The sequence below is a fragment of the Mastomys coucha genome, unplaced genomic scaffold, assembly GCF_008632895.1.
Source record: "Mastomys coucha isolate ucsf_1 unplaced genomic scaffold, UCSF_Mcou_1 pScaffold22, whole genome shotgun sequence".
Taxonomy (NCBI): domain Eukaryota; kingdom Metazoa; phylum Chordata; class Mammalia; order Rodentia; family Muridae; genus Mastomys; species Mastomys coucha.
Genome location: NW_022196905.1, coordinates 57,037,184 through 57,057,094, shown reverse-complemented (window position 1 = coordinate 57,057,094; position 19,911 = coordinate 57,037,184). Strand labels below are relative to the sequence as shown.

At 44.6% G+C, this 19,911-nt stretch overlaps 1 protein-coding gene across 4 annotated transcripts in view; it reads left to right on the top strand.

The window, feature by feature from the left end:
- Window positions 1–19,911, top strand: part of Rell1 (RELT like 1) — a 98,193-nt gene that overhangs the window by 70,262 nt on the left and 8,020 nt on the right. For all 4 annotated transcript variants that reach the window (XM_031342377.1, XM_031342376.1, XM_031342375.1 and 1 more), the window contains 5 exons: window positions 1,594–1,821; window positions 3,597–3,668; window positions 9,783–9,840; window positions 12,718–12,954; window positions 14,614–14,752. In XM_031342377.1, the coding sequence (XP_031198237.1) occupies window positions 1,594–1,821; window positions 3,597–3,668; window positions 9,783–9,840; window positions 12,718–12,954; window positions 14,614–14,749 (731 nt within the window). In that variant the 3' untranslated portion in view covers window positions 14,750–14,752. The remainder of the gene's footprint in view (window positions 1–1,593; window positions 1,822–3,596; window positions 3,669–9,782; window positions 9,841–12,717; window positions 12,955–14,613; window positions 14,753–19,911) is intronic.

Genomic DNA, 19,911 nt, shown 5'->3' with positions numbered 1-19,911 from the left:
ATTACTGAGGTAAAACTGTAGATCATCAGATACTGGAAAGTAGGAGGGCTCAAGCCTTGTTTACAATTCCCAGAAAATAGGAGGGGGATGAGAACTAGGGTCATATACCTTCTGGCCTCAAGTATGATTATTGTTATTTCAAAATAAAATTATCTACCCATCATCCATTCATTCCTCCACCCATCAGCATTCATTCATCCATCCACACATCCAACCATCATCCATCTATCTATTCACATCCATCCACTCATCTGTCTATCCATCTATCCATCTACCTACCTATCCATCCATTCATCCATCCATCCATCCATCCATCCATCCATCCATCCATCCATCCACTCATCCAACCATCCTTTCACCCATTCACCCATTCATCCAATCTGTATGTCAGTAGCCTACACAGCAATTGTTAGTTGTGCTGCAGTTCTTGCTTCTCATCTCAGGAGGGGCTTCAGTCAGCCTCTGGAGTGAGGGGCTCCTTTCCTCTCCATGGTCTCATAGTTTCCACCATCTATCCCACAGGTTTTCTTTGCTGTCTGTATTCTCTGTTTCCTAGCCACTTGTCATGATGGTATGCTCAGGCTTTCTCTGACTTGCTTTCCAGAGGCCGTATGACTGTACCACTGTCTGCATTTCCAGGCTGCCTCTGGGATGAGTTCATGTGATAGAGATCTAAAAGCAAACTTCTTTGTTCTAAACCACTCCCTCCACACAGCTTCCCTTTTCTTGTGGACTGGTCCCGGGTGCTGTTATCTCTCAGTGCACTGCTGTTATCTCTCAGTGCACGGGAGTTCCTTCCCTGTGACCTGATCTGGATGCCTGATGCCAGTGTTCTCCCTTCTCCTCCCAGCTCCCAGCTGTGGCTCACCACACAGCAGGCACACATATCTGGTATTTAGATCAATGAATGAACAAATGCACACAGGCTTCCAGTTTTACATTTGGACCTTGGACCAGAAATCTGAGGCCATCCCGGTCTTTCTTTGTGCTGTCATCATCTTAGTTCACTAAATCCTTCTGGGACATAAGCCACATGAAGACAAGATGTTTGTCTGGCTTAGTGTGGTGCACTTGCGTCCTGGCATTTGCCAGGCAAGAGGGTGATCATTTGCTACTGCAAATACTCATGTGTGTTTGACCCGTAGAAGTTGGTTTCATCTTCATAGAAAGATGTGCAGATACTGTGTCAGGATGCTCTTTTCATACACAGGAACATCTGGTTGTTAGATCATTATTACTTGTCAGAATGATGCTAAAAGGTGGAGGTGGACATCTACCCCATGTCTTTCGAGTCCTCACACACAACTACTATGTAGTACGCTGCAATGACCCCTTAACACTTGCATGTGTATTCTGTGCGGTCCTAAAATCCTATGCCTCCTAAACCCTCTGTTAAGAGATCTCATAGTTCAGGAGGTGGTCTTGGACTATTTCAACTCAAGCCTATGCTCTCTCCCTTTGTCCCTATCTATTGGGATCCCCAGACCTGTGTATAGCTTGTAGCTTTTGGAGCACAAAACTTCGATGTGATGGAAATGTTGCCAGAACTTCGTCGCAATCGTCTAACACAGTTGTGCATGTCCCTCTCTGTAGACAACACTGGTAGCCGCACGTTACACTCCCGAGCAGAGACCACTCCATCGTCACCCACCAACAACCCTGGGAATGGACACCCGGAATACATCGCGTATGTGCTCGTCCCTGTGTTCTTCGTCATGGGTCTCCTTGGTGTCTTCATCTGCCACTTACTTAAGAAGAAAGGCTATCGGTGTACAACAGAGGCGGAACAAGAAGTTGAAGAGGAAAAGGTGGAAAAGATAGGTAAATAACTTGTGCTTTTTTTTTTTTTTAAATGGGTGGAGGAACAGATTCTAAATAAAAAAAATTCATATATAATCCATTTCTTTAGGAGGAAAACTGTTTTCTGCAGTAATCAGAGTTTGAAACCTTGCCTGCATTTACTGAATGTTTACTTCAGAGCCTGGTAGCCCTGGAGCTGTTATTTGTGCGGGGTACATTTATTTCTAATTTTATTGACATGTAATTTAATGAGGATACCCTCTCTCCATCTTGATGGTGCTTAATGTGAAATTTTTGAGACAAGGTGTTTTGGTGATTGGCTCTTGCAGCTACTCATAAACCTAATCCTTGCTGTTACTTATCGAGTAAGATTCTAATAGGAATCTTAATCATGGCAGGCACATGAAACGAGTCTCATTGGGTTTGTGGTCTAATATTAGTATTACTGGAAGAGTGCCAGCTAAAGTCCATGTGCTGAACTTTATGCTGTTAAGTGAGTAGATGTAGGCATAGTTCAGTAGAGCTGCAGCGAGGAGAACTGGTGCTTCTGTGGGAGAGTCTGGGCGGCCATCCTTCCTTTCCCTCTGTCTGGACGTGCGTCGACAGCTAGTGGTGGGGTAAACCCCCTCCACAGCACGTTTTCCTCACTGATATTCCTAACCAGTCGTGCCTGAGGGAGGTTTCCTGATGGACCGGAGGGCTAGCAGCTCACTCTTCATCCCGTCCAGCCCCTCTATGACATCTTTGCAGGGAGGTGACATTTGGAGTAGGTCACCCATGGAGCCTACCTGCAGGGCCCGTGAGGGAAGTTTTCTCAATCCTTGCCGGCTTGCTGGACTGTTGGTTTTTCCACCCCCACTGACCTTTGAGGCTGCGGAACATGGGTGAACATGATGAGTCATGCTCAGCGAATGAGCCAACCATCCCTGAGTGTTTGTCAACAGAGCAGGGCCTCCCCCTCTGTTCCTTCTAACCCACGAAGCAGGTTGGCTCAGGCATCAGCTTCTAACTATGACTGTCCAAACATCCATAGGTCATGGGGGTGGGGGGGCCTTCCTTGGGGTATCAAGGACACTCTTGCAGGTGCATGGGCGTGCTGTTGTCCTACTCTGTACAATTGTCTCGATCCGGCCTCGTCTTGTCCTGCTAAATGAATTATACAGATGAGTTTCCAAAAGGAGGACTGCCCATCTTTCTCCATCTGAGTGTCACATAGACTGACTACTCATCCTGGGTCCCCAAAGTAAACTGAGTCTATAAACAAATAACCAGCGCCCAAATTTAGCTACTTTGTTTAAAAGGAAAAGCGACTCTTACAAACATGGATGAATACTTACTTGTTCAGTTGAGATCATAAGTCACTGGGCCGACTATACAGCAAGTCTGTGATTAGATGAAACCTAGGGACAATGGCGTTTTTATTTAGTGAACCTTCTTGTTTCCCTGGAGGGTTTAAGGTAATAAGGAGAAATAAGAGAAAGTGGGGGCAGAGATACACGCACCCCTGTGGTGTCATGCAAAGTGAGTGGATAATTGATCCTGAAGAGAGGGTACTGGACAGTCCTGCACCTTTTTCTTTTAATTTTTTAAATGTGTGTCCTGCCCAGGATTTCAAAATGTGTGGTGTTGGGAAGGTGGGGCTGAAGAATTTAAGCTAGATTGACTCTTAGCACTCTGTGAGGGGGCTTAAACTTTCTGGAAGGTATTTGGTGAGGTCTTGAGCTCTAAGATAAATGTCTAGTTGACTTGTTGCGGGTGACTGACCGTAACACCACCCTGTCCTCTTTTTCTCTTAGAGTTGAATGACAGTATAAATGAGAACAGCGACACCGTCGGGCAGATTGTCCACTACATTATGAAAAATGAAGGTAGGAGTATCTTTGTGCTTCGGGGCATCTCAGTGTTATTAAAAATCTCCTTAGAGTCAGAATTTGAATGGCTTCTCACAGCTTTTATCTGAGCTCTGTAACACCTCAGCTTTTAGCATTGTCCCAACAGGAGAGTTTGCCTCGGTGGTGTTTGGTGGCTTGCTTCAGCATCGCAGAGGGCCAGGAGAGCCGATAGCTTCTAGGTGGTGTGTCACATGACTTTATAAAGCCTCAGCTTCCTCCTGTAGAGGGAAAGTTACATTGCACAGCTATGTGGGATAGCACCCATGACATGCTGCTGTCATAAGGACTCATGTCTTACCTGGTTCTTGTTTTTCACACTTAAGGACATGAGTTTGATCCTCAGTATCCAGGTAAGAACTGGGGAGTGGCAGTGAGTGCCTGTAACACCAGCCCTGGGTGGGTGGATGCAGTGAGGTCCTGGAGGGCTCTGACCAGCCGGTCTAGCCAGTTGCTGAGCTGCAGGTTCAATGAGAGAGCCTGTCTCCAAATATGAGGAAAGTGATTGAGGAAGACAGCCACATGGATCTCTGGCCTCCATGTGCAGGCATGTGTGAATATACTCTCACGTAACATACACGTGTATACACACACACACACACACACACACACACATTTGCCAGTTTAACCATTTGGAAGTGGGGAGTTGAGTAGCATTCATGTCCTTTCTAAGAGCTACACAAGTGTCAACATATTTCAGAACTTCCTCAACACCCAACTCTGAAAGATGTGTGCTTCTCTTCCTGTTCCTATCTCCTCAGACTACTTGCAAAGATGCTTTGCTTTCTGCTTCTGTGTCAGCCACCTTACCCGTCCAGTTAGAAGTAAGGAGGCAAACACCAAGCCCTTCTCCATGCAGTTTAATCAGGAACCTTCATATTTACTTCTTCTCTAGCTAGCTAGCTTCTTTTATATTCTTCTATATCTTCTTCTTACGTCTTACTTATTACTACTTACATCTTATTAGTTACATACTTATTCCTAATTCTATATCTTACATCTATCCTTACATCTTACTTCTATATCTACATCTTCTCTCCTATCCTATTACCAGCCCCAATTCTAAATACTTACTCCTAAATCTTACATAACCCATCACCAGCCCTAATTCTACATACTTACTATCTCTACATACTTACTCAATACTCCTCCAGCCCCTAGCCCTTGCGGGTTAAATACTTTCCCTGGTCCCAATCAGCATCGGCTACGTGGCAAAGCATAATAGGCTACGAGAAATCATGCCAGCTTGCATCATAAACTAGAGGCACACAGCTTTTCCAACTAAGTCTTGTTTATCTCAATGCTCTCTGCTCTGGCCGGAGACCAGGTGTTCAATATATATATGTATATAGGGTGGCAGCTGCGGCTCCCCACACTTCTGTGGTTTGGATCTTCTAGGATATCCAGTATTGACTACGGAAACTTTGAAGAGCTTAAGCGTTAGAACTTATGTGCCTTTTTTCCCCCCATATATATTTTTGAGATAGGTTCAGTCTGGCTTTGAACTCAGTATATAGCCAAGGATGGTCCTGAACCCCTGGTCAACCTCCCCTGCTCCCTAAATGTTGGGATTATAGGCATGTGCCTATATGTGCCACTATGCTCGGCTTTATGAATTGTATTTTAAGTCAACTTTTTAAAGTGAAGGATCCAATTGTTACTAATTAAATCAGAGTCTTTGTTCTGAAGGCTGGGGTCGTTTTAGTAGGATAATGTCTTCTATTGCTAAAACTGAGTACCACAAGCTTGATAAGCTTGATGAACTAAAGTTTATTTAACTCATGGTTCTAGAGGCTAACAAGGCTAAGCATGAGGTCAGAGTCTGCCTGGCATCTGGAAAGGGTCCTCATTGCTACATTCTGACCTGGAGACATATGACGAGAAAGAGCAATCATGTCAGAAAGAACCTTGCTCTTATGAAGAAAACCACTCTCAGTAATCCATGAGTCCATGAGCAGGCCAGTGTATTCATTAGGGCAGAGCCTTTCTGACCCACTCACCCTGAGGCGCCACCTCCAAATGCCATCAGTATGACTTAGGGGGAATAATATTTCTGACGACCCATGAGTGAATTTTAGGACACACCCAAACCGGAACAGATGCTTTGATCTTACTGGTTTCTAAGGTTTATGGTGCTCCTTACCCTGTTTCCTGAAAGGCCGCAGTGTCTGCTTCCATCAGCACATGCCACCTCTCCATCCACCAGCCTTTCTCTGGGACCTCTCCCCACACCACTTAGCAAGAGCACCCACCTGGTCCAGACTAAGATCTGCACCTGTTTTCCAGCTGCGCTTTATGTCTTCAGCCTAGAGCTAGTAGTCTGATAAGTGATCTTGCTTAGGTTTCAACACATCCATGTAAAGCCGGTGTAATGCTCAGTTTACAGGCGAAGGAAGGAAAGCTCCAAGGGCTTTGGGTCCACACGGTTCGAGCCTTCTGTCTGATTCTAAACATTGTGCCACTTTCAGCTTTGCAATGATATTTCTCTCTTTCAATTTTGATAGTTTGCAAAAAAAAGATGAATAAATAAACTTAGTAGAATGGTTTTTAGAATAAGAACGAAAAGACAAGAATACTTGGATTTGGGTCTGTCTTCCAGAGGTTTCCCATCAGGGCATGGGATCTGGCAATGCTGACTTCCAACACACTAGTTTATAACCTATAGACTGTTTTCAGGGTGACTCTGAGACTAAAATTCTCCACTGTATGGAACAAGCACCTCATTACCTCCACCTTGTATTCCATAGTTAGCAGAACTTCAAACTTTTATTTCAGTTTAGACTTGAGTGTCATTTTCCCAAACTGACACTCTTGAGTACACTGTCGCTGTCTTCAGACACCCCAGCATCGGATCCCATTACAGATGGTTGTGAGCCACCATGTGGTTGCTGGAATCTGAACTCAGGACCTCTGGAAGAGCAGATGATGCTCTTAACCACTGAGCCATCTCTCCAGTTCCACTCCAAAGAGTGTTGACTCTTTATATTTACAAATTATAACTGCACTCTGAACTTTTTAAAAGAAATTAAAAAGGAATAAGAAGCAGCACATGCTCTCTGTTAATATCTTCCTATGTTTACCCCCAAAGTACATAGCTTTAACCATTTGTATTACTGACATATGAGCAGTTTCCCACATTGTATTTTTAAGTTGCCAGATGTATAATTTAATTTGTCAGAGGTAGTCATAATGGTTTTTTTTTTTAATGAAGTAAAATTGAGGTTTATTAGAATTGTAATGTAGATTTAAGCCAGAAGGGGGACAAAAAAAAAATCAGGCTGAAGGAAAGGACAGTTGTACAAACTTAGAATGATAAGCTGGCTTCCCAAGGTGGCATTCCTGCTTAGGGTTTAAGCTTGTGCCTTTCATTTTGGAAATCAATTTTAGCTTAGGTCCTTTGGGGTTTGGATATAGTAGCTGATCTGCTGGGCAGGCACATTTTGTGATGATGTGCTGTCACACTGCATATTTCTTAAAGACTATTCCCATGGGTGCTGGGAATCCGATGACTCCTCTGCAAGAGCAGCATGTGCTCTAACCACTGACTCATCTCTCCAGCGCCTCCAATATAGGATGTGCGTGGACTTCCAACCCAAGCAGTTCTTCACTTCCGAATGCCAGCTCGATGTACCATCTAATTCACTTCTGACTCTCCCGGGGCGGGTATCAGTGTGGTCTACCACAGGCAAAGGGCTCCGGTTCACAAGGCTACCCTGCTCTACATGTCAGCTCTGTTCCTCTAATGTGCACACTAGGAATCCGAGAATCCACACAGTCCCTTCCTCAGGTTTGCCAGTTTGCTTAGAATGGCTCTCAGAAGGCAGGAATATGCTGGTACATTCAGTGGTTTGTTAAAAGGGGAACAACTAGAGGTGGGGAGCCAGGCATTGGGAGCTAGGGGCTAGGGCCAGAGTTGCTATCCTCTGATTACCGGTCCAACCCTGACTCACCTTGTTATCAGACTCCAGTTTGATCCTGTGGCTCATTATGAATGACAAAAGACACTCCAGTTTGACTCACGAAATTTCACTCAGGAAATTCTCAGGGTTTTAAGAGCTCTTCGACACACCCACACACCTATCATTTTTCTTCCTAATCCTGAGAACTAGAGTAACCCCAGTGCTCTCTATTAATTTACCTTTCTCTAGAGCGCCAAACTGAGTAGTGTTTGTGTGGTCAACAGGGTTTTTCTGCCATTGTGTAGGAATCTGGAAAGCATCAAGAACTAGTAAATAATTCCACATTTTATTTAATGGGCACTCGTCATTTATAGGGAATTTTTCCCCAGGTAAGTTTAAACAGTTTTCTTTTGAATGTTTATCACTGTAAAATCTGTTATAGATTTTACAGTGCCATCATTCCCTTTGTTGTTATTTTTTTTCCCTATTTGGTCACGTTTGGTAAATTATGGGAACGTACAAACTGGCCATTTACTGTGTATTTTACATTAAGTCATATGCGAGACTATACTTCTTTATTAGTTCATTTTCTGTTATTTATAATGGATTTCACGGAGCTAGTGCTTGTTAAAAAGCAGAGTGGTTTGCTGTAGCTCCCAGTTTAGAGGATGGAGGTCCAAGATCAGGCAGCCTCATTGATTTGGATTCCGAGGTAAAGGTCCACCTGGCTGGGTCACACCTTAGTGGACAGCAACATGTTGGGAGCATGGGGGAAAGTCAGAGAACACAGGACAACCAGGAAGCCAGAGAGAGTGGCTCTCTCCTCGTGGAGGCTAGGACTCACATGCAGGGATTCACTGGATTCAAAAGGTCAGACCGTCTCCCATAGCTCCAGCTCCCACATGGCCAGTTTGCTACCGTCATGTACCAGACTTGAGGGAGAGCAGCATCAAAGGGTGCCAAGCCAAGGATAGCAATGGCAGCATGCAGAGAAACTGTAATGGGGACCAAGGTTTCAACCCAGGAGCCTTTGGGGGGACCAAAGCCATGGAAACCAAAGCAGCACTCCAACCTGTTATCTGAAAGAAAATTCTTTTCCTGTATTCCCATTATCCGTCCAACAGGAAAGCGACGTGTATCACCAGATTATGAAGTGTGTCAGAGTCAATGTGTCTTTTTTTTTGTTGTATGGGTGAAGATATTATAGATCGAATTCAGGGCTTTTTTTCTTAAATAATGAAAACTTTTGGTTTTACAATAAAAACTCATGTTTGGCAGCTCATTTGGACACCCTCACAATTGTGAAGAGCAAAAAAAAAAAAATGTACTTTTTTAGGAAAGGGATGTGTAAATATTTCTTAAAAACACCGCTTCCCCCGCCCCTTGGATTCCCAAAAGTTGCAGTGAAGTGTTATGATTCCTGAGGTAGTAGAAACTGGAGATCAAAAGAAAACAAAATGACAAGAAACTCACTCTCTTTTATACATAAGGCAACAGATATGCCACAGGCCATAAAGGGAGGATGGATGGGGGGGGAGTGGGGGGGGCAAAAAGGAAGTCAGCTTGTGAAACACACAACACGGGGACCCTAACCTTCAACTCGCCGAGCAGCAGAGTTAGAACTAGCATTAATTGTCCTTCTCTGGGGATGTCATGTGATGTAATCTGCTACATGCTACCTGTCATTGGCTCATGTGGTAAATCGTAATCCTTTTACTCTTTCCTCTCTGGAGAATTTATTGTGGTTAGTCATAAGAACGGTGCTTTAAAAAAAATCAATGGAAAAGGTTAGGAGTTGGTAATAGCGTTTGGCCTTGACAATTAAATAGTCAAAAGATGCCTGACATTCACAGCAGGCTTTGGCCACTCTGTAAGAAGTCGCCTAGGATGTGGGTGTGGGTCAGTCCTAAGAAGCTTGGGTTCAGTGTGTGGACAGCTCACATCCATGAGGTTTTAAGGAATGAACACTGTAATTCTAAGTTAAACCCTCCCATGCCACATAAATTTGAAGTTTGTCCTGATGTCGGCACTTCTGTAGTCCTAGAGCAGAGCAAAGGCAGTTAGCCAACTGGGAAGTAAACCTTCCGTCTTTCTCGTCCAGGCCTCCGGGGATTGAGAGGAGGAGTGAGGTATCTCACCGACAGCTTTTCTAACATGACTCTGATTGCTCATTTCGTTCTTCTCTTTTCCTCAGCGAATGCAGATATCTTGAAAGCTATGGTAGCTGATAACAGCGTGGGAGATGTTGAAAGGTGAGTGCCTCTCTTCCAGTGGATAAAGACAGTTTTCATTTGTTCGAATTGATTCCCTTGGTATTGTGTTTAGCCGGAGCTGGCCTCTAGCCTTAGGTACTCTTGGCATTTGGGGTCAGGCAAGTCTTTGCTGAGAGTAATGGCTGGTTCAAGGTGGACTGTTGAACAGAGCTCCTCATCGCTGCTCACTGGATGACAGAGCACTATCCCTCTCCTTCAAAGTGTGACCACCTAAAATGTCTCCACACCCTGACAGTATTCCCAGGAGACCATCTCTCTGTGACCCGAGCTCACGGGAATTGGGTCCAGGACCCACTAGGTGTTGAGGGCAAGAGCTGGGGATTAGAAGGTAAAGAAGACAGAAAGCTGGGACCAGGAGGAGCTCTTGTGTAAGCTGATGGCACAGCTTAAGCAAGTTTATTAAGAGGCATATCTCAAATACAGCTTTTATGGGGAAAATGGGATCCAGTCAGTAGAAAGCTATCATACAATGGGTGAAGTCAACAGGAAGCCAGTCAAACGTGTTGCACAAGGGGAACACAGGATATCTCAAGTGCTCCACAGACGGAGCATGCAGTGGCCATGGAACTGATACCCACAGGAGAGCTGAGTTGTCATGATGAAGTCAGTTCCCCCAAGGCCTCTACTGGCTCTGTCAAGCTTATTCCTGGTTTGAGACAACTTTTCTTCAGGGCCTCAGAGAAATCCTTGGATCAGCATAGATCTCAGTGACCGTGGTTGAGAACACTTGGGGTAAATGGTAGTAATGGTGAAAGTGAGGTTCTTGGCGAAGAGTCAAAGAGCAGATTCAGAGCTTGAGAGTGGTTGTGTCCTGCCTCTAATGTGTAGTTGACTGCTGGTTGATGGACAAGTGAACTGAGCCTGCTGAGTTCCATAGACCCATTGTCTACAAACTGCTGTGCTAACTTCACTCAATTATTACCAAGAATACAGAGCACTTCTGGTCCTGTGAGACCTTTATGAACAACAGTAATTAAATGATAACAGTTTGGAATACCTGCTATCATCTTTTTTGTATTACTGGTTATAGGTTATGGTCATTGGGCACCTGATTCCCCTGTATTAGTTACAGATAACTAGATGTCTAGACAATTCTCAATTTCTCTAACTAGGAATGCTGACTGGGTGCATGATACAGTGCTGAGTAGAGCAGGGCAGTCACAGATCTTTGCTCTGAAAGGATTCAGGCACTGCAGCCTAGAGATGGGTGTGGAAGACCTCCTGAGAGGTACAGGTTAGAATTTTGGGGATTCTGGGGACCAGAAGAAGGTCAACAAGAAAGAAGTGCTGTCTGTGCCAGGTGTTCTGGGCGGTGCTGATGTGGACCGGTTCTGTAGACAGGCCACCTGGGAATGGTTCGGTGGCCGGAGAATATGCAAAACGTGACAGGATATTGAATTGGGATGCTAAGCTCCATGCTAAGCAGGAGCTTCTACTTTGTATGTGACCCCTGCCAAGTGCACCTAACACATCTGTACTGTGAATGTGTCTGTCTGTCAGATGGGCCCTGTTGTATATGCACACTAGAGGAGTCGTGCTGAATACTGAGAGGCACATGCTGGAGATGCAGTGTAGGACACAAAGACTGATGTCTCTTACCTTTGTCCATAGATACTTGGTGTTCAGTACTTACTAGCTCCCAGTAGCCTGAACCCAGTTGACTGTGGGCCTATTATTGGACTGTGTAATCACTGATAATTGTTGAGTGAATGCAAGTGATGAGCTCCATTTTCTAATACTTGGTGTCAATAACATTGTTCTTTCTGTCAGGGAGGTCCTACTGTATGTTTGTATTTGAGCAGCTTTAAGGGCATTGCTAAAGAGCACGTGAGAATTTATAGTTATTATTTCGATTGCTCAGTTCGAATGTGGCCTGGACTGCTTTTGCAGTGTGCTAGTCCACTGGATGCTGGCAGCCCAGAGGCTGGATTTTGTGTGACTTTGGGGCCCTTGCTGCACACCTCAGGTGTTAGGTATTGATCTCAGTCCAGCCCTGTGCTGTTTGGCTCCCTCCTTTGCTAGCATAGGACTGGTATGTGCTTTCTGAAAGTAACTGACATCTTGTATCTATAATTCTGCTCTTTATGTCTTAGCTGGTCTGACCAAATGCCTTCTAGGTTACCCAACTGCTCACCACTGTCTCTGAAGTACTGTGCATGGCTACAGGCATGAATGTGGGGGTGGGGGGGCTACAATCTGACTTTCTAGGTTTGGCTCTCAAAATCACTTAGGTGCAATTTATACTGGGTTAAGATGCTTTGCTTCTTTGAGCCTCAATGTCCTCATTTTTATGGTGAGGAAATTAATGCATATACCATAGACAGCCATCGGGATTTATTAAATTAGCACATAGGACATTCTTAGGAGATGATTAGCTCCTCTTCTGTTGTCAACCACAACAGAATCTATTTCTAATACCGCTTTCTTTGCCTTAACTTAGAAGTTTTTTCTTTGCTATAGTAGTCACATTGGATCTACTATTCTAACTTTCCGTGGTGCATTCAGGGTGTCTAGCTTAGCGTTCCAGACCGACTCTTGGCTGTATGTGAGAAATCAGTGTGATTGCATGAGAAGGAGAATTGGAGTTTTGGAAAAGAGTAATGTGAAGTCAAATTGTGTGGCCTCCTTGGAGACAGTGGCTCATTCTCCAGCCCGACTGCTATCACTGTTCGAATGAAGAGCTGTTGCACAGGGCCGAGAGCTGAGTGCTATTGCCCAGAGCCAGGTCACAAAGTTCATTTGTACAGTTGAAGGGTTTGTTTTTGCATCTCAGGGAACAACTGGCTTCACTGGGGTCTCTCCTAAATAGTCATTTTTTTTTACCTTGTCTCCTTCTCCTTTTCTTTTTCCCCTCAGCCCTGTCACTCCTAGCACGCCAGGGAGCCCACCTGTGAGTCCTGGACCCCTGTCACCAGGAGCCACCCCAGGGAAGCATGTCTGCGGTCACCATCTGCACACAGTGGGAGGTGTCGTTGAACGGGACGTGTGCCAGCGATGCAGGCACAAGCGATGGCATTTCATAAAACCCACCAACAAGACCAAAGAGGGCCGGCCGCGGCGACAAGGGGAGGTCACCGTCCTCTCTGTGGGCAGGTAAGGGGGTCTTGATGCTGCTTGTGTGGGACCTGGTTGCTATGGTTACAGGCTTATCCTTAGCTTTTTATTTGGGGTTAAGTTCTCATGAGTCTGGCTTTTTTAGTATGTTCCGGTTTGGATCCTGGGTGTTTCTGACAGACCAGACAGCTCTTGATAGCTCATATAGAACAAGTATTAATTAAGATTAGGAGTTAATTAATCTCTGTAAATAGATGGAGCCCAGACTCTCAACTGTGTCCAGAACATATGTTTCTATTTCTCTTGTGAGAATCTAAAACAGATGATGAGGTCAGTGTATGGCTTTTCACACAGCTACCCAGAGCCAGAGGCTCTGTCCACTCTGACTCTACAGGTTTGTAAACAGAGAGAGTGGTGACAGATACTGTGAAGGAGTTCTTAGTGAAAGCAACCTGGGGTGGTGTGTGCCATTTGACTCCCAGGCCGCTGTCTCAAATACAGATTTGGTCCAGAACTTTCCAGTCTCTGCCACTTAAGGCCCATGCCAGATAAAGTGACTGCTTTCTTTGTGGTCACCTCTGCTGTCACCTGGGTCCCTCAGTTCCAGAGCATCATTTCCTTGTGACTCACATGTGATGTAAAGATCTTGCTGTTGGATGGACATCTTAGTGAGACTTGACATGGTCAGGTTTGCAGGGAACACTCATGTGGCTTGAGGGTTTATACAGGAAGCATATTGTGGAGGTTGTGACACACTGGGAAAGGTCACCCATGCAGGAATCAGATTGAGTAGGTCCTGGGTTTAAATTAGGCCAAACCTCTAGGAAATGTTGCCTGGACTCATTGCTTCTACCTTGATCCAGTCGTGGTACCACTACTTACAAGACTATTCAGTCACTGTACCTCAGTTTGCTCCCTGCCCAAGGTGAGAAGGCAGTCACAGCCACTTCTTAGGGCTTCTGTGAGAACTAAAAATGGTGACTCAGAGAAGGGTTTTAGTTTTAGGCTCATGACATCCAAGGAACACCATCAGTTTTAAAAGTTCTTATTGTAACTTTAATTTTGTTGAGTCTTGTTGCGAGTGACAGTGGCTATAAGGACAAGGCCGAGGGCTGTTGGCCACTCATGGCAGAGCAGTGCAACTCATGACCAGACTTTTATCAAGAGGCAGAGTCGTGGGAATTTATGAACGCAGTGAACGAGAACCCAAAGCCGTGTGGACAAAGCACATTCTGTTTCCCCTTGAAAAATGTGCTGAAAACTCTTAGCTCAGCTCCAATATACATTTTTCAGGGCTCAAAGTCCACCCCCCTCTTAGATGCTGGGGATGGAGGGTATTTACTCATTATGGCGGTGGTCATCTTGGTTACGTTCGTTTGTGTTGTAAGTGGCTCTTCCTAGCGTTCCGTGGTTAATGGCAACGTTACCACTGGAAACCACAACTCTGAGGCCACAGAGCAATTCAGCCTAAGTGTTTTGTGATCACTTTGTGTGTGCTCCATAAACTATTAGGGATGTTGCACAAGTGTCTACAGGGGAGTGTGCCCCTCTTGTTCAGTAACAATTTTGTTGCTGTTTTCCCTTTAGTCTGAGCTTCTTTGGTTTCCTCCAGGTGAATTTTTTTTTTCTTCTTTAACTTACAGTTCTTGCTTGGAACTGGAAAAGTGGATTCCAGACACGTTTCTTTTCTGTCCTCAGGTTCAGAGTCACGAAAGTGGAACACAAGTCAAACCAGAAGGAGCGCAGAAGTTTGATGTCTGTCAGTGGGATTGAGAGCGTCAACGGGGATGTGCCTGTCACACCTGTGAAGAGGGAGCGAAGTGACACGGAGTAGCCGGTGAGCTGTAGTTTTGGGGACATTGGGGCTGGAGTGTGGCTGGCTGGGCTGGGGAGCTCTCTGAGGATGTTGGCCACAGAGGAAATGCGAGGGCCTCCCTGAAACTGTTGGGATTGTAGCCGTGAGTCTCGGGGCTTTGTGAATACTTGTCTGCCTGGAGCCCCTTGTAAAGAGAGCATTACAGAGTGGTGGAGGCCGAGGGGCAGGAATCAGCCTTCTGGGAGAAGCATTGGCTCAAGTGTCTAGTGTCACTACAACAGCTTTGCACTCAGGAAAGGGTAAAATCCAGAATTTTAGGATATGCGACAAATAAACCTTTAAAACCTGGAAGCTCCTTACATTCTCTATCTGAAGGGAAAAAAAAAAACAGGTTGGAATGGGAGTACAGGACTGTCTCAGCACCTGGGAGGCTGAGGCAGGAGGATTGTGACTTTGAGAATGGCCAGTGAAACTCTGGGTCAAACAAAACAAAACAACACAAGATATCTCGTACCAAAGGACCTTCATTCTTACCTTGTTTAAGTAAACTGCATTTGAAAAATACTGGTTCCAGCAGGCCACTGTATTGAATTGGAAAACCATTCCTCACTTATTGTGTACCAGCAGCTGGAATATTACCCCTCTCCCCCTCCCGCAGTCCTCAGTAGGAACCTTACTTTGAGATATCCCAGGAACAATATTGTTCTTTGCCACAGGTGTCCTGGAGTGCTCTAAAGACCTGGTGACAGCCTCTTTGTTTAGACGTTTTAAAAGCTCAGCTCAGCTACTTCCCTGTAATGACTTCCTGTTGGCTTAGCTTTCTTCTGACCCCTTCCTCTCAGGCTCTAGGAGCATTTGTTGTCTTTATGCTTGTTGCCGGAACTTCAGCGTCAGAGGGTAGGGGGTGGGGGTATTGAAGCATATAAAGGAAGTGAGGTCAGACGCGACCTCGACAGTACCGTAGACCGACCGAGCTGAGCCTATGTCCTGGATCTGGCTGCCAGGTGCAGTTTCTCTTGTTTCCTGTTCTAACACCAAGCCTTGGACCAGGCACAGCAGCCTTTTATGTCTCATTGGCACATGGGGAGGATACTACCTGCCTTGGGGTGGCAATGAAGTGTCTCTGAAGTTGCAATGCTGCACATGCTGGACATGCTGGGCAGTGCTGCTGGTATCCTGAGGTAATTTGAACTTGGTGGGTGAGGCAGAAGGGAGGACAGGAAGGGCATCGTCTTTGAAGCTTCTGTAATAGCTTGCAGGTTCAAAGGGCTAAAGACACTCTGGAAGTCACTTCAGGGAGCTGTGTTTCTTAATTCTCTAAAGCGTGGAGGTACTGGCCCCCCTTTAGAGCTAGTTCCTGCAGGCTTGTGTTGGGGGAGATCTGGCTCCTTTTAATTTTAGGAGGTAAATAGGAGCTTTTTTAGTTTTCTGTTTTGTTTTTGTTTGATTATTTGTTTTTTGTTTGTTTGTTTGTTTGATTTTGGTTTTTCTCAAGACAGGGTTTCTCTGTGTAGCCCTGGCTGTCCTGGAACTCACTCTGTAGACCAGGCTGGCCTCTAACTCAGAAATCCGGCTGTCTCTGCTTCCCAAGTGTTGGGATTAAAGGCATTTGCCACCACCGCCAGGCTATTTTTTTGAGACAAGAGTTTCTCAACTGTAATTCATGATGGCCTGGAACTTACCATGTAGCCTGGGCTGGCCTTGAACTTACAATAGTCCTTTCTCAGCATCCTGAGTACTAGGATTATTGGCGTGGGCTACCTTACCTGGCCTAGGTGATTTCTTTAAAGAGGAAAAACAGGGCAAAAAAAGCTTGGCTTCTCAGCTGAGAGGAACCTAGGAAAGAGGGTGAATGTGTGGCTCTGGACAGCAGCTAGTGTTAGTGTGGGATTCTAGCTTTCTGGACACAGCACCGACACTACCATTGTCATAGTTATAAACCTTTCCTAATGAGGTTCACACTAACCACACCATCCTCCCAGATGAGGAATCTGGTACATGGGTGGGTAGGTTATCAATCAAGGTCACATCACTGGACAGAAGAGTCAAGACTTGTACCCACATCTCTGAATTGCAAGATAGAATGCTAGGCCTGACCCAGTCAGCCTATGGGGAATCCTTAGGAAGAAGTGTGGGCCCTGGCTAGTGAACATCTCTACTGATCATTCTAGAACTACAAAGCACCCTGACACCTACTAGGATTACGTAATTTGGTTCTATTAGAGGCACACCAGTGTGAACTCATTTGGAAATAAATAGTTCTTAAATGTCCATACCTCCTGTTTTATATGAAGGAAAGATATCAGTGCATGGAGTCAAGGCAAGTGCCGAGGTGGCATCTGCGATGAAGTTGGCTCTCCGTGGAGGATAGCCTTACTGGTGTGTGCTGTCCAAAGCAGTAAGAATCACCTAGTGGCCTCAAGAAGGAAACATATTCTCTGAGACTCCAATTTACTGTAGTTAATCTTGAAATAAACAAACAAACAAAAAAATTATTATGGAAATTAAAAATTTCAAAAGCAGACAGAATAATAAAATTAAGTGCCTGTAATCTGTGAGACTGTTGAGTATCTTGCTTTGCAGGTGAAATTCCCTCAGCTCGGAGTTTAAGTAACTTGTTTGGAATTATGAGGAAATTGGAGTTTACGGTGGAACCCAGGTAGCCTGGCTTTAGTTGTCACAGATGTCACCCTGGTTCAAGAAAGATGGGTCTTAGGTTGTGTCTATGCTGAATTATACGGAGAATGGACCAAGAAAAAGAAGCAAGGAGTAGTCACTGACCTTTAAAATATTACATATTCGTTAAGGGTTTCTTATGTTTCTCAGGAAAGCTTGATTTGACTTGACTTTCAAGAAAACCTGGACGTTTTCATCTGGGCTGAAATCTCTGGCCTGGGACTGAATAGAAGATTTGCTATAAAATGTAGCAATAGTTGGGTGTGATGGCACACACCTTTGTTCCCTGTCCTCAGGAGACAGAGGCAGGCAGTTCTTTGAGTTGGCGACCAGCCTGCTCCGCAGTGTGTTCTTAGCCTGCCAGGGCTACACAGTTAGGGCTCGTCTTGGAGAGAGGGAAATGCATAGTTTATATAAAGTAGTACAAAAGGCTGGTCTGTTTTTATGTAGTTGAATTAAATCTTTGAATTCGTTTTTTTTTTTTCCTTAAAGGTGTTGTTCAAATTGGGTTTTCCAAGCTACTTTACTGCAGCACCTTAATTTATTGTAGATTTTCTTATTTATTGGGTTATTGAGTTCTTCTCCCTGTTTCCGATCTCTCACTTCCTCCCTCTTTCTCCTTCTCTTTCTCCCTCCCTCCTCCCACCCCCAACAGAATCTATACTTGCTGAAGTCAGTTTACTGTATCCACAGATTCTGCACTTTTGGATTTATCCACTATCCAACTGAAAATCTTTCTGGAAATCCTCTGTCTGTCTGTCTGTATATGTCCACTTGTCCTCCCATGCCACCATCCCCTAAACGATGCAGTGCAATAAACTATTTGCATAGCATTTGCTTGCATTTGGTATTGTAAGTAATCTAGACATGAGTTAGAATTTACAGGCAGAAGTGTGTACTCGATGTGCAGATATTCTGTCTTCTGCTACAGAGGACTGGACACCCGCAGTTCTTGCTGTGCACAGAGGTCCTTAGCTGACCCTTAGAGCTGCAGAGGGACCCTTGGGTGTTCTAGATAGAACACATCAGAGGGAGCAGGATTTTTTTCCCCTCTCTCCTTTTCTCTTCTAAAAACAAAATGCGTTTGTCTTCTCCTTCTCTGGCCATCCCTCCCTGGCCCTGTGGCTTGAACTCCTTTTGTAGCTCATTCTGACTTACATTCTGCCTGGTTTATTTTGGCAATGCTGTCAAAATGGTTCCTTTTTTTTTCCTACCCAGAAAATGTGTTTTGATTTTCTCTTGGAAGAATAAGCTTTTGTTCTTCAAAGTTAAATAAATGGAATTGCTTTCAGTCTCCAGATGCCACAGCCTTGTCATTGCTGTCACTGGTCTCAGGCTCTTTGTAAAAAAAAACAAAAAAAAAACCAAAACAAAAAACGGTGCTGCTTGAGTTCTCCAGTGCATGTCTCTGAGTTGTGTTCTCTGTTTCCCACTCTCTGATTGCTCCTGATTGAAAACATGGACTTGGAAAATTTTCATGCCAGTAAAAATTGGACTGAGCTGTTTGTATTTTATTTAGATTTTTTTGCTCTTGAGTCTACCATGTATGTATGCATATTTACATAGCTAACATGTATATACATATCTAACATACACATGCATATATAGCATATATATTGTAGATGGTATATTCCACCTTCATTGTGTGTATGTCTGTGTGTCTGTCCTTTCTTCATTCCCTTGCCAGCCCTTACAGCCCTCATTCTGTAAGGTGTGTCTTCACTCTTGTCCCCGTGGCTGTATGGAAGCTTCAGTGTTATGTGAGCTCATTTGTCTGTTTTTGCTGTTTTGAGTGTGATTCTTGGGGTCCCTGCCTAGTCTGTGTTATGGAGTTTTGCCCCTTATATATTTTTCTAGTAGTTTTACAGTTAGAATTTTAAAATGAAAGCAAGTCAATTATTAGGCCTTCCCTTCCCTTTACCGGAGAGTTCTGCTGTGCCTGGCTGGTATTTACTATGTAGTCTAAGCTGTATTTGAATTCCCAGTGATCCTCCTGCCTCAGCCTCCCAAGAACTAGGATTTCGGGTGTGCATCACTACACTCACACAGCTCTGTCACTCTCATAACCCAGGCTAGCCTGGAACTTGCTGTGTTTCCAAGATTGGTCTTTTCAATTCAAACCTGCTGTTTCTGTGTCCATGGTACTGGAATTACAGGCATCCCTAACCTTCTTATGAAATGAAATGACTGGAATGTGTCATTTTTAAAGAGTAATTTATTTATTTTATGAGTATGAGTACACTGTAGCTGTCATCACCAGAAAAGGGCATCAGATCCCATTACAGATGGTTGTGAGCCACCATGTGGTTGCTGGGAATTGAACTGAGGACCTCTGGAAGAGCAGTCAGTGCCCTTAACCACTGAGCAATCTCTCCAGCCCCATATGTGTAGTTCTTAAAGCAGCCCTAGGTACAACTCATATTACTAACTATTCACGGCTGTCAAAACTAGTCCTGCCGCTTTCAGTGGCCTTTGTTAGTTATTAGGCTATTTCTTTTTTTTTT